This window comes from Pleurodeles waltl, chromosome 1_2, assembly GCF_031143425.1.
Source record: "Pleurodeles waltl isolate 20211129_DDA chromosome 1_2, aPleWal1.hap1.20221129, whole genome shotgun sequence".
In the NCBI taxonomy this organism is placed as follows: Eukaryota; Metazoa; Chordata; class Amphibia; order Caudata; family Salamandridae; genus Pleurodeles; species Pleurodeles waltl.
Window position 1 is genome coordinate 162,031,807 of NC_090437.1, and position 15,269 is coordinate 162,047,075.

At 42.5% G+C, this 15,269-nt stretch overlaps 1 protein-coding gene across 2 annotated transcripts in view; it reads right to left on the reverse strand.

The window, feature by feature from the left end:
- The window catches only part of ERI1 (exoribonuclease 1), a 154,196-nt gene extending 151,980 nt beyond the window's left edge, over positions 1–2,216 (reverse strand). Inside the window, exon 1 of one of the 2 annotated variants that reach the window (XM_069236876.1) lies at positions 2,027–2,216. In XM_069236876.1, the coding sequence (XP_069092977.1) occupies positions 2,027–2,092 (66 nt within the window). In that variant the 5' untranslated portion in view covers positions 2,093–2,216. The remainder of the gene's footprint in view (positions 1–2,026) is intronic. The other variant, XM_069236875.1, reaches the window with a different exon arrangement.
- Positions 2,217–15,269: the final 13,053 nt, after the last annotated feature.

Sequence of the window (15,269 nt, forward strand, 5' to 3'; positions counted from 1 at the left end):
TAGTTTCGGAACAGAAGACTCAATTCCTGGGTTTTGTGGTGGACACAGTGGATGGAATTCTTAGGTTTCGTTGAGAATGTTGGCTTGCATTGTCTATTGTCGTCAACTATTCAGACTATTTTTCCAGGTCCTTTGCATGATCAGGCCTCAAGAAGGTTAAAGACGAAACACTTAAAAAGTGGATCTTCATCTACTTTAGCGAGATCAGTTAGAGAGGTAATGAGGTTGTCTGGTGTGGACCTAAACTTGTTTAATGCTCCCTTAGTGCAGGGAGCAGCTGCTTTAAAAGCTTATAGGATGGGTGGCAGTTTGCAAGACACTTTGCTTTGTGCTGACTGGTCATCAGATTCTATGTTTAGAGGTTTTTACTGTAAGTCTGTGGAGAGTGCAGCAAGTTGTTTAATTGCTAAGCTTTGAACTTGCCTAATGTTGGCCTCCGTGTCTTGACATGAAAGGTAGATTTTCCAGAGCCTTGGTGGGAAAAAAACGTGCATTTTACTGAAGACACAGAGGCTAATAGTATCCCTCTCAAATTATCCCTCCCTAATAATTTGAAATACTTACTATTTTAGAAGTCAAGTTTGATTCAACCGTAAAAATACTCTGGAAAGTGACGGAGGGTGGAGGAACTTGGTTAAAGATTAAGATTGTTTTTTTCTGGATATAATGGACTATTCAGTTGGAGTTTTGTTTCTACCTCCTGTTTGAGTTTGCAGCTCTTACAAAAGAGGCAAGGGGTCTGGTTTCACGTAACTTTATTGTGTTTGGAACATTTGTGTATTCTACATTCTTTTAGCTTTAAAGGGGCTTCTGAGTGGCCGCAATAATGGAGTTACTTCATAATATTAACCTCTGTGTCTTGAATAAAATCCAGATTTTTCTCCCCACCAAAGCTGTGTAAAATCGACATTTTGCATTATTACAGTCTGTTGATTATGGACTTTAACTAATTTCACTGAAGACAACACCTGTGATGCTGCTTGGTGTGATGTCATAGGTATTAAAGGTCATCTGGCATCACTTCTTGTGGCTCGTGTTGGGTTAAAAATTGTGTGACTTCCAAGCAATGCCAATTATATAATTTATGTTTTAGCTAAGCAGTGGGCACGGGAGTTTGGAGCGATACATTAAAAGACGTCTCCTCTTCTGTCAAATTCCCAGTCTCTATCCACTGGGTTACATTTTTCTAACACATGGAGTAAGATTCAGATGCTGCGGCAAGTGGGAAAATATTCAGCATCTGAGGTCAGTTTTGGGAATTCTGTCCCAGCGTCGCAATACATTTTGTTCTGACCACATACCTGTTTCAGTTATACACGAGAGAGAGAGAGAGAGAGAGAGAGAGAGAGGTGAGCAACACAATGAACTGTTGTTCATACTCACACTTCAATCAGCACTTTTCTTTTCACACCACGGTAGGATGACAGAAACCTCTTTACAAGTATAGGTGCTAATTTTTCTCACGTCGCCGTCACACAACACCTGAGCTTGAAATGTTATGTCTACCATTCTATGACAGGATGCCTAACTTTTGGGGATCAGCAAATCCCTTTTTGTTTTGTGACATAAAACCCTTGCTTGACTGTGAAAAAAAAAAATAACGTATTCATTCATGAGAACTCAAGTCATTAAGATCGGACAACACCCTAATTACTTTCCTGACTCTGCCTTCTCTCACCTAGTAGTTGTCAAGGGTTATCAAATGGATCACAAAACGTTTCTATAATTTCGCACGAGTAACAGACATTAAATGCCTGAAAAAACATTGTTACTAATCGATACACGTCAAAAAGAGGTTTCGTTAGTACAGACACTGTCGATCTAGAGCTAATACCATTTCACTGGGTTGTCCTGTTTTTTTAATTGTTGTTTTATATATTGGGTCACTTCAACCGGCCAGTAAGTTAAAAACTACGGTGACCGATAGAGCCCTGTGGTCAAACCACAACTCCGCCCCCCCCCCCTCCCTTTTGACAACAACAGTCATATTTCCTCGCCCAACCCATCTCCTCGGCTCTGCTCTCACCGGCGAAGGGCTACCAGGCTGCTCGTCTTCCTCCTCCTGGGGCTGGTTCTCCTTCTGCTCCTCCATCTCGCCGCAGCACCCCGGGGTCCACTCCCAGCCTTCTTCCACCTCAGATCACCCCAGAGAGAGTTAGCAATTCTAGACTCGCGCGCGAAATGTCAGACGTCACTTCCGCAAGTATGTCAGAAACCCGCTGAAGGATCCTTAGATACAAAGGAAGGACTGGCGGACTGGAAATAAGAGTGGCCGTATTTAGAATGGTTTAGGGTGAAATTAGCTTCCAGCGAAATGCTATATTAACTCTCCCCACGCAATTTTAAACGGTCTGCTTCATAAAAACAAGTATAATTCTTTTATGTACAACGCCGGGTCGCAGGAGGTTTCCTGGAACGGCCTTTTAGGTGAATATTTGTGTGGGCTTCTGTTTAGTGCCTCTAGGTGGCGTGGATGTATTAACGAACATTTTGAATGCAACCGTATTATATTTGTGACACATCTCCAGTTTCCAGGCAAATTGTAATATCTGTTGTTAACCAAGATAATATAAATGCGTTTCGTTTTTTTTACTAATTTCTGTCAAGCACGCGATCTCCTGGCTAAGCAGTCGCATGAGGCAAAATCTACATTTGTACCAATAAGATGAGGGAGATGCTTCTCGTGCGTGCTTTCATTTTGTGATACTTTGTTTCAGGGTCCATTAATGGTTGACGTTCATTAAAATTCTTTCATTACTAGATGTTACTTGGTGAACGGAAGGCTAGGCCTCCATACACATTTAGGGGAACAAATAGGAGGAGTTACAAAAAAGGGAATATGAGGAATTTCGCCCTGTAGCTTACATTGAAATCGAGAAAGTTTTAATAGAAAGAAAAACATATTTTTCGCTTTAAAAATCAGGCCCCTGTCTAAATTGGGGTGTTGGTACTATGAATGTAGTAGGCTGTCCTTGTCCCCTTCAATGAAGGGGCCACTAGGCTACTGGTTGTGTGCCCCTCCCCTTCAGCCACCGGTCATCTTTACCCTATATTGGATTCATATATTTTAACAGCCTTCTGAGACACACTTTTTGTTGCAGGAGCAGATGTTGAGACTGCGCAAGTCCACACTGAGTCTCAGTTCGCCAGATGACTTAACAGAAATGACCACTGGAGAAATCCGTGGTGAAGACTCAACAGGTTCAATGATCTCCTTACACATATCTTACAACATATCTTTAAGTATATCTCTGAAGAAAGGGGTACCTTCCTTACTTTGTGTCGTACATGAATATCATTATCATACAGTTTAATACAATGTTGAATCTTTTATACTCCCTGAGTTTGTTATTAAAAACCTCCAGAAATTGTCTTTTAAATTCTTAAATATACTTATCCATTTATGAACTAGCAACTTTCCTAGAAGGCTTAGCTGAATTTATAATTGTGTACATGGGGGGTCCACTCTAGGATCCAACTATATACCCATTTCTTCCTGGTGATGTCAACCTAGCAAGGATTGACCATTTCTTGCTGCATACACCTTTCCACAAGTGTATCGTCCACAGAAACTGAGGTCGGCCCAAAAATAACCCACTAGATCTATGTTATGCCTCTGTGTCCTCCTGGTGCTTTATCAGGTGTTATTACCTTTTTGTTAGGCCACTTCTCTTGAACAATGGCATTGGTGAGTACCACACTCATGAGTCAACCATCACAGGTACCTTCTCACCATCAACAGTGATGTCACATGCCGGAAAATTTTGTCACAGCTTTACCATCATTTATGTTGACAACAGTGTTAGGACCTTGATCAAAACTATCATCAGTTTCCTCAGTATCACAACAATGCACCAGATTTACTTTCCTAAACGTAGACCTGCAGACTACGCTAAAGTGGACCTTCTTGTTACATTTTGAGCAAACTTTATCCACAGCTGGACAAAACTTTGCTTTATCTAAATGTGATACAGTTCCACACCTATAACATAATGTTGCCCCCTTCTTCCCATAATTTCTTTGCCACATAGGTTTTTAATCGTTTGTTTGTCTCACATTTCTGTTCACCTTCTCCCCAGCATTTCTTTCCACAATATGAATAACCTTTTCTGTTATTCCTCTAAACTCCTGCACACATTTTTCTGAATGTTCAATAGCTTTAGTAATTTCTATAGCAGCATTCAACGACATGTCAGATGTAGTCTATAGCCTTTCTTGGATCTTCTTGTTATTAGTCCTCATTAAAATTTGATCTCTCAAAACTTGCTCCTACGTGAAATGCTCAAAATCACACAACACAGCCAATGTCCTGAGTACAGACACATAATCCTCAATTGTTTCCTAGAGTAAAGTGTAAACCTCTCCATTACCATGTTAGTTTTCCTGCCATAAACGTACACTTAGTTGTTTGGAAGCATATTGATATACATCAATATTTCCAGGATTTGCCAGGGCTGGCAGATTTTTAAACTCTTTCTGTCCTTTACTCCCTAGGCAGAGTTTCAATAATGAAAATTTTATTTCTGGCTCACAGTCATTACCTTCCAAAACTTCCACGTAAGCCAAAAAACGTCCCCCCCACATCTCCTAATCCATAGGTGGTTCACCTGGCATATTAAGAAAGGGAGGAGGTGGTACAATGTCTGACATTTTTTTTCAGAATAATAAATATAAGTACTGTTGTTTTGAGTATCAGGAGTATAGTCACCTTTGTTAACAGTAAATAATAAGCAATTCACATAAACAGCAAAGAGTACAGGAACTAGTAAATAAAGTCACTTTGACCCTAGATCCTCGATGGAAGTGGTTGTGTGTTTCACCATCTGAATGCTCCTAGCGAAAATAACAAAACAGACAAAGTATCACCTTTAACGCAATGAGATATGTGTCCACCAGTATGGTGTGCACGTCACCATAACGGCATGCTGTATAAATGTACACGCATTACATGTACAAGCTGAAAAGGTGTGTGCATCACCGGTAGGGCGCAATGGAGACTTAAGAGCTTGCTGCAGACATCGAGATGTTTCGTGCAATAGCTTGCCACTTCCTACCATATGGGACACAGAAACAAACAGACACAGAAACAGTTCAATTACATCCATGATGCCCCAATTTGATTACATCCATTGCAGTGCAGGGCAAAAAATAAGCTTGCACCAACAGGGCATTGGCACTTCCTTGGATTCAGTGGCCAGTAGAAATGCTACGTGCCATCAATTGAAAACAGTGGTAATATCAACCAATGCAGTGCCTTGTTGCAATAAAAGTAGAAAAACAAGGATGCTCCTTCTGCAACCAACATAATATGCTCCGGCTTCAAAGCTGCAATTCCTCTGTGTGCCTCAATTCTTACCCGCTCGTCACCAAAGTTGCAGGAGAAGATAATGGTGCAAATCCTTGAATAAATCCTCCCAAAAACCCTGTATGGTTCCATAGTATGCAAATCCTTATTAGTGTTATAGCAGAGATACAAGTTTTTTCCAAGCTCCCAGTACCAACTGACAGTATCCATCTGTAAATATACTTTCCCTTCCGATCTCGAATCACAACGCCAGCTTGAGATCATAACCCTCATCCTGCATCAACATCTCAGTGACACATGACACATGAGCGGTCATCATTAAATCTAGTACTCGTGTCTCGTGTTGAAGAGAGCGTGATTTGAAAGCACGTCCTGCAAGGTGCACACAAGCATGCTCTACTCTCAGTGAATGTCTGCGCTCACACAACCCCAATAACATATGCCAGCACGCCCCATCATACGCAGCACTTTTGTTATATTTTTAATGAAAGTCTGTGTTGGTGTGGGGCACTCATCAATCTACCGTACAGCCTGTGCTTCCTTGGGCTTCATTACTCTCATGGCTGTGTGGGAGATTTTTGTGCATCTATAAAATTGTGCATTATTAACAATGTACAGAATATGGATATACACATGAATTTATATGTATATACTAATATCATTTTATTGCCCTTGAAACCATTTTGCTATGACATGTTCCATTGCCTTTTCCTGACTTATGCTAACTGGGCCTCTGTTAGGCCCCAACACCATCTTGTTTAAAACGTATGTCTCTCCCTACGTGTTCACTGTTGATTATTTCTGCAGCACTCAGTCAAGTAAAGTAACGTTTGTTTATTTCTATTGACATTGTTCATGAAGAAAATTTTTTCAACATGGGCTAAGTAATGTTTTAACGGCTCAAGGTATCTTCAGACTGCTTGACATACTTCTTTCATTCACAGTAGTTCACTTTTGTTTTGTAACTACTTTGTCCTGCCATCTCCAGGTGAAATTAACATAGAAGGGCTGAATCAATATTCATCTAATGAGAAAGCATTTTTATACTAAGGCAATATGATGTTTAATAATTCTGTAATCTGATTTGCCGATATTGTATTTATTTTGTTCACACCTTGATGATTTTGCAGTTTTAGTTATTGTCTATGAGGAGATATCAGATATAAACCCTCAATGTTATGGATTTCTCAGAGTCCTTTCTGATGCTACCAAAAATGATGTCCAATTTGTTAAAAAATTTCTGCTCTTTGGTGACTTATAATATTTTTTAATTTGCCTGCTATTCTGTATTGCAATAATATTGAGAGCCTTAATGGCAATGATGTATCTGCACTTTACAATTTCTTTAGTGTATCATTTGAATTTTTGTAATAAATCCTTCTACATTTTCTAATTCCACCCTAGAACTTACTTATTGAGGCGGTCCTTACTTAATTTATGGTATTTTTTATATATCATGTTGTGCCTTATATCACAACTCATTGTCTAATGAAATTGAGTTTTTAAACCGTCCTGACCCATCCACCTGTGGACCTAGAGCTGGCTTTACCACTGGTGATGTCCGTGCAACACCTTTTTTTGGCACTTACCCATGACCTCCTCTCCACATAGGTCCGCATTACCACCCTCCAAGAGTGCCCCTCATTTCTCCATAGCCCTTCATTAAACTTTTTTTGGACCATAGCTCATAGTTCACTTACACTCAGTTCGGTTGTCGGCATGGTACACGTTATTTGAAGCAATTACATTAACCCTCTGTGCTACTTTATGATGAGTCAAAACTTCCACCTAGACAAAACTTTGATGTCTCGCCAGCTGTAACATTAATCACCAGAGTTATCTTGGCATTTGTATTGATGCCTGAGAACTGCTGGACACACAAGGAACTCTGCAGCGCATGCCTTTAAACCCATAAGTTATTTTTAAACACAGTGCTCCTCCCTGAGGTCAGCGCCAGGTTGGGCTGCACGAGTTGCACAGCCCTAAAGCCTCTCCTGTATGGTCCTGACATTGAAAAGTCTCTTTGGATTGTGAAAAATTAGGGGATCTCCACCACCACAGAATTTTGGTAGCAGAGGATGGTTACCAGATAGCAGCACTTCCTATCTGCTTTAGGGAATTCTTTTTTTGTCATGTCCCTGGTCTAATTGTTATTGTGGGGGTTTTCTGCTGTGGGTATCTAAAGTGGATTATTTTCTGAACTCCTGACATGCAGTGCTGTTCCTGAGCAAAAAAGATTTCACGTATAATTATGGGAGAATGATTCCAGAAATTTAGATTGTGTTAGTATGCTGATGACACGTGTACTCTGTGTTGAGTGATGGATTGTTATACTGCATGTGAGACTTTTGGGTATGAGATGCTATTTGTGATTTGCTTCAAGAAGTTTAGGTTTATAATTGGTTGAGCTGCTAATCAGATTCATCAAAATCCAAGATTTCAAGGTATTATTGTTGAACCTGTGTGCAAAAAACAGTGTATTTTGCAAAGTGTCACATTCACACAGATAGGGTTTTCTTTCAACAAGTTTTCTTTTCAGGGTTGTGTCTAATTTGTGTTATGTGTTCTTCGATAGACTAAACTGAAGTACACTTACCAGAAATAATTTGCTACTGGACAGGAGTCTGCTTTAGTATAAACTGTGTTTGACAAGTGCAGTGGAAGTAGTGGTTTTGTTTCTATTGATTGTGAGTTTTTGTTGTTCAACCTGCTGATTTTCTCCTGTCTAGGTCTGTCCGGTTGGCAGTCAGTATGCACACGATCCAAGCAGGGAGCCTCACTCTGGTTAGGGTAAGGGATAGGCTAGGATAACCCCTGCTCACCATCTTGGTAGCGTGGCATAAGCAGTCAGGCTTATCTCGGAGGCAATGTGCAACATATTTGTACAATCACTCACAGTAACACTGTGAAAACACCACAAAAAGACTCAACACCAGTTAGAAAAGATAGCCAATATTTATCTTAGTAAAACAAGACCTAAACGACAAAAATCCAACATACACAAGCAAAGTTATGGATTTTTAAAGATTAAACTTCAATATAGTGCTTGGCAACACACATGCTTTGAATTGGTGATATCACAGCATTGTGATGGAGTTGTTCCCATGTTCCCAACAGTCTTATGCCAATGGGGCTGGTCACAGAGTCGCACAGACCCCCAGGTACAGTACCATGAGAAAATGAGGAAAAAAGCAGGTGCATGGAGTCGGGGATCGAGGCATCGCTGGATCTGGTGTGGTGTCGGTTCCGGTGCTGCAGAGCAAAGCAGCAGAGGCGTCAGTGCTAGGCATTGGGTCCTTGCTGAGGAGGTGAGGCTGTGATCCTCGCACTTCTAGCAGGGTTGATCTCCGGCAGTCACAACGTGGTGCTGCGACCTCACAATGTCACGGGCACGCCACGAGGCTGCAGGTGCCACGGCAGAGCTGGGTGTCATGGACGTCGGTGACTCCGCACTTCAGAACTCACGGAGTTGTGGACTTCTGCGAGGCAGGCCTGCGGGGTCAGGGTCTTTGCACTCCAGTGGGGACCACATCTTCCGTTGTAGGCAGCGTTGCAGGATCCAGCGGTGGCGTCAGTCCAGGCATCCTCCAAAGTCAGTGCACTTGATTTTTCTTGGTTTTTGGGCACCACTTGGCAGGTTAAGAGACTCAGCAAGAGAGTCCAGGTGCTGGCAGAAGAAGTCTTTGATGGCCCTGAGACTTCAGAACAGGGGGCAAGCTCAGTCCAAGCCCTTGGAGAAACTTCACACGCAGGAATCACAGCAAAGTCCAGTCTTTGTCCTCTCTAAGGCAGAAGCAGCAACTGCAGGCTAACCCACCGAAGCACACACAGCAAAGGGGCAGTACTCCTCCTCCAGCTCTTCAGCTCTTCTCCTTGGCAGAGGTTCCTCTTGATCCAGAAGTGTTCTAAAAGTGTGGAGCTTTGGGTCCCCTACTTATACCCCTTTCTGCCTTTGAAGTAGGCAAACTTCAAAGAAAAGCCTCTGTTGTTGACAAGATACTGCCTTGCTCAGGCCTGGCCCCAGACACACAACAGGGGGTTAGAGACTGCATTATGTGAGGACAGACACAGCCTTTTCAGGTGGAAGTGTCAACTCCTCCCACCCCACTCTAGCCAAAGAGACTCATCAGGATATGCAGGCTACACCCCAGCTCCCTTTGTGTCAGCTTAACTGACAGTCTGACCCAGAAGTGGAAAACAAAAGCAGGCAGAGGCACAGAATGGTTAAGCAAGAAAATGCCCACTTTCTAAAAGTGGCATTTTCAAAACTACAATCTAGAAACCAACTTTACCAAATGGTGTATTTTGTACATTGTGAGTTCAGAGACCCCATACTCCATATCTCTATCTGCTCCTAATGGGGAAACTGCACTTAAAAGATATTTAAAGGCAATCCCCATGTTAACCTATGAGAGAGATAGGCCTTGCAACAGTGAGAACCGAATTTGACAGTATTTCACTGTCAGGATGTAAAATATATCAGTACATGTCCTACCTTTAACGTACACTGCACCTTGCCCATGGGGCTATCTAGGGCTTACCTTAGGGGTGCCTTAAATGAACAAAAAGAGAAGATTTGGGCCTGGCAAGTGGGAACACTTGCTAGGGCGAATTGGCAGTTTAAAACTGCACACACAGACACTGTAGTGGTAGGTCTGAGCCATGTGTACAGGGCTACTCATGTGGGTGGCACAATTAGTGCTGAAAGCCCTCTAGTAGCATTTGATTCACAGGCCCTGGGCACTTCTAGTGCACGTTACTAGGGACTTACTAGTAAATCAAATATGCCAATCATAGAAAAGCTGATTACACATACAGTTTAGACAGAGAGCACTTGTACTTTAGCATTGGTCAGCAGTGATAAAGTGTCCAGAGTACCAAAGACCAGCAAAAACAAAGTCCAGTACACAGTCACAACATAGGAAGCAGAGGCAAAAAGACAGGGGATCCTACGCCAAGGATACCAGGTCTAACAAGGACAATATTTATTTTGTTTATTTGTCTGTGTTCAGTGAGAGAAAGGCTGTGTATTGGTCTCCCATTCAGACGTGTTGTGATTAGCTGACTGACCTGAGGAGTTACACTGAGACTGGTAAGACTATCAATGGTTGGTTTGCTGTCAAAGTCGCAATGTGATTGGTTGAGGTTTGGCACAGGCACACTGGGATCTGTTGTTGTGTGCTTGTTTCTTTTTGTCTCTTTTTGGATTATTTTAAGTAAGAATAATGGGCGCTGTATTAAAACGTCTAAATGTCCTAGTGTACCTGCTAAGGAGGGACAGAATATTGCTCCAGAGGGATAACATGCATACAAAATGTTGACAGACGTTGAGCTTTATATGTGTACCTGGATTTGTGATTAGCATGATTATACTTCGGATGACATAGATTTGCAGTTTCTTTTCTAGAGTACGTTTAACATTAGAAAACTGGATTTCCTAAATTAGACAGTGAATGAAAGAAAGCCACTACCTAGGCCCACACATTTGAGGCATTGAATAAATGGGATCAGATGGCCACATAAACAGAGAGAAAGAAAATGAAGAAGTAGGTTAAGGGTTTATTGAAGCAGTGTTTAGAAAACAAGTGGAATAATCAGGAGAGATGTTGGAGAAAGGACATGGTAGAGGGAGTGATAGGTTTTCCTATAATAGTTAAAGGAACAACAAATAAGAAGGTTGATGAGAGTGACAGAGAGAAGCAAGACAAATAACAAGATTCAGATGAGGAGGGTAACTTTTTAAATGATCTTCTGAATTCCACCAGAGTTTTTGTTGTGGTAGCTGAAAAAGGAGCATTGGGTGAACCGAGCATGAGTGCACAGGGATTGACAGCACTAACAGTGACAGGGGCGAGTACAACTGTGAGTGTACATGCCCCACCTGAGAATACAATGCTAGCTTTGCCGAGCACTAGTAGCGATACCACTGCTGTTTCATCTTCTGTCTAAACTGATGTGTCTGCTACTGTTCATGTCCCTCTAAGAAAAGAGAGATACATATTGCCTTAAAGATTAGATTTTGAGAAATCTTACAGAGAACAGTTGGTTTAATAGACTGATGTTATGGTATGTAGATGAAAGAGATAACTGATGAGAGATGCAGCAAGGTGTATGAAAGAAAGAAGCACATTATAAACTTGAGGAATTACCTGATTAATACAATATTCAGCAGAATGAGGAATCTACAGAAAAATTACAAAATGGAATTGGGTGAAGTGAAGATAAAAACATTGGGCTTGGTGACTTTGCAAGTTTGCATTATAGATTTTGTTGAGAAAACTAGAGACTGGAGTGACTTAAAGAAATACAGAGAAAAGTGGAGTAATAAATTAACTACTGAAAAGAAAAGTACAGGGACAGAGAAAAGGGCAAGAGTGGTTACTAAGGATTCAGAACCAGAACCAGTGTCAGAATTTCATTTTGAGAAGTGCATGGAGGGTATTATGTGCTTGTGCCTTCGACTAGAAGTGATCCTTATGCCTTTACAATACATTTTCCAAAATTTAGAGAGGAACCTAACAAGTGGTTCAGGGAGGTTTAGATACTGATGATAATTTTTTAAAATGCTTTAATTTGATTTAGTTGCGTTATTTGAGATTATTGTTCCTAGTGATTTATGAACAGAAAGTGTCAGAGAAAGAAGTGAATTAGGCAGACATTATGAGAGCTACACAAGAGGCAAAAGAGTCAGAGTATGCTTCTTATGAGAGACTTTTGCAGATCTATAGCAATTACTGTGGAGTTGAAGAACCTGAGAAAGACAGTGTGAGCAGATTCACATCAGATTTTGGGCCTCGTTATGAGTTTGCCAGTCCCACTGCGGAACCGTCAAACTCACAGGGAGGATGCCACTGCCATGGTGGTGACATCTCCCCGAGTGTATTGCATTGGTCCCACCGGGCTGGCTGGCGAGAACATTGCAATATGCTTTCCCGCTGGGCTGACCATCGGGAACAGTGCTAGGATATTGGCCTTGACTCCTTTAGGGGAGCTGAGGCCAATATCCTAGCACTCCAGCACCCTCAGAATACGCACGGTCTGCTGAGCAGATAGTGCGCATTCCGACAGCACTGGGCAGGACGGTCCCTGCACTGCCCATGCCATGGGCAGTGCAGGGACCCCCCTGTGGCCCCCGGCACTGGCTTTCAGCCTGTCTTTTCATGGCTGGGACCCCGCCATGAAAACCCTGGCAGAAAGTGGGGTTGTAATCAGCCAGGAGGCGCTGAGTTCAGTGCTGCCCTAGTTGCATACCACCCCGACTGCCGTCACAATGTCGGAAACGATGTTCCTGGCAGGGACAGCAGTCTTTAGGTGGGTCCATGTGCCAAGATCGTATTTGGCGGTCAGACAGCCTGGAGTGTGGCAGTCTGACCGCCACAGGGAGGCTGGCTTTACTAGGACCACCAGCTTTGTAATGATGCTGTTTGTTTTAGGTTTGCGTCTTGAACTAAATTATTATATTCAGCAGAGTGTGATGTGCTGGCAAATCAAGGGTTTTGATGAGATCTCAAAACACGCTAAATATTGCAGTGATCGTTTTGATGCAAAGCAGAAAAAGAATAAAAGGAATTTGATGGTTGCGCAGGCGATGCAGATTCAGAGAAACACCAGAAATCAGATAATGGGTTCTGATTCAAATTTTACACTTTATAATGCAATACACTGTTCCAAAAAGAAAGTGAAAAAGAAGAAGAAGGGTGAGTACTAGGGAGTCCTATTTATTAGGAGCAAGAGTCCTCACACACCCAGTTGGGTGTCATGCTTCATCATCGGACGAGCTCCTCGTCAGACCGGCGCTGCAATGTCTGATGGGCACCTCCCATCGGGGGGCTCTTTGCCGGAGATCTTTTCTCGATAATGCCACACTATCCCGCAAGTGAGTAAGGAGAAAAAGAGGGGGGAGAGTTCAAAGAAATAGAATAAAATTGGCTCAGGACCCTCACTAAGTACTATGTTTATTTGTCTGTGTGGGGTGATGGCCAAGATTAAAACAATTAACAGGAGAGTGAGATAGAGATGATGCTCGACCACTCTCTAACACTATATCTAACAACGAGAGGTCAGGAACTGCCAGACCCACCTCAGAATGGGGTCGACATGTTTCACGTCTCCGTGGTCCACAAGGATCCAATGACGCTTCTTCAGGACCTAATGTATTCTAAACTTCTCCAACTATAAACTAAATTGGCTCTTGCACACCATAGCTGACAGTCAAAAAGTATCGTCAGTCACTTACGCGAGTCCAATCTGACCCGGGTTTCCGTTCCTATTCGTCACCTACGGGAGCGCGACCAGGGGTAGGTTACTGTACCCGCCGCCAGGATCTACCAATAGTGTGTTTGTGAGCCTGGCTTACGGCCTGCGTGATCCCATGAAGCCCTGTCTCAATTTGGGAGGGTGACGAATAGGAACGGAAACCCTTACTCACTTGCGGGATAGTGTGGCATCATCGAGAAAAGATCACCGGCAAAGAGCCCCCCCGATGGGAGGTGCCAGTCAGACATTGCAGCGCCGGTCTGACGAGGAGCTCGTCCGATGATGAAGCATGACACCCAACTGGGTGTGTGAAGACTCTTGCTCCTAATAAATAGGACTCCCTAGTACTCACCCTTCTTCTTCTTTTTCACTTTCTTTTTGGAACAGTGTAATGCATTATAAAGTAACTTTCATTGGAGGGTATACACTGGACCATAAATCCTCCGAATCCCCCTCTTGCTTTGATCAAATTTTACACTGCCTGAGAATGTTGGAATGATTGGAGCGCATCCCATGCAAGGAGTCAAGATGAGAAATTAGTTGTTACAGACTCCGGGTCATGGTAAAGTGAATGTGAATAATTCGAGAATGATACAGGGTGGCCATTCACCTTATTATCTACATATGGACTACTCACATACCATGTTTGGTGTGTAATACATAGCTCTGTGCGTGGCATATTCATTGGGGGTAGTCAGGGTGGGGAGGGCGCTAAAACTGGTGACAAGATAGGGGATACTTAGCCCAAAGATCAACAGTGCTCTTCCAGAGAGTTTGCTGTGGTCCAAGCAAACTGTTCATGCATCCCATGTGTGCCTTTGTCGAAGGGCCGACGTTTGGCATATGTGGAATCAAAGCACCATCCCAGCCGGTGTGAAGCGTTTCAAGATAAAGAAAGGTTCACTGAGAAGTCTACGCATGGTTAATCAAGAAACTACTAGCAAGGCCATACAGAAAGGTACTGCACAACTCCGCAATATAAAGCAATATAGAGCATGGATTCATAAAAACAAAGGCAGCCACAAACAGATACAGAAAAGAGCGATAGCTGACAGAAAAATTGATAACCAAGTATACTGTACTCACACTTACCAGAGTCTCGAGCACAAGAGCTCTACGACCTTAGCAGCAGGTGAGGAGACCAATGAAGAAGCACAAGGGTTATGCTTACTCAGCTGCCCAATACCTGAAGCGGCACACCACCAAATCTGCTTGGTGTCAGCTCAACACAACTCCAGAAATCTCCAGAAAGTGAAAGGCTACAATGGAGAGCAAGAAAGAAGTTACAGTTCCACAGACTGGACAAGACGATCCACAGGCCAACACGTCACAAAGCTCAGAAATGGTATGCATGAACCAATTCACCAAGCTCACCAGGTAGAGCCAGAGAGAGCTCCAGTCACAGTGTCAGCCAATCCAGTGAACAGTTATAATGCTATCGCCATCCTGAAACCACCACCACCCTTCAAAACTGCCAAAAAGCAAAATATTGGCGATAGATGGACTGCCTGGATAGAGACATTTGATGATTTCATTGATGCACAAGAATAGACAGATAACAAAAAGATTATCAAAAACCTCAAGAATCTTGCTGGTGATGGTTTAAAAGAAGTCATAAAGAAAATGCATCAAGCTGATTACAAAGTCAAATTAAAGAAGCCTTGAATCTCAAATGCAATCAAATGCGGAATGTAGATCATGAAAGATG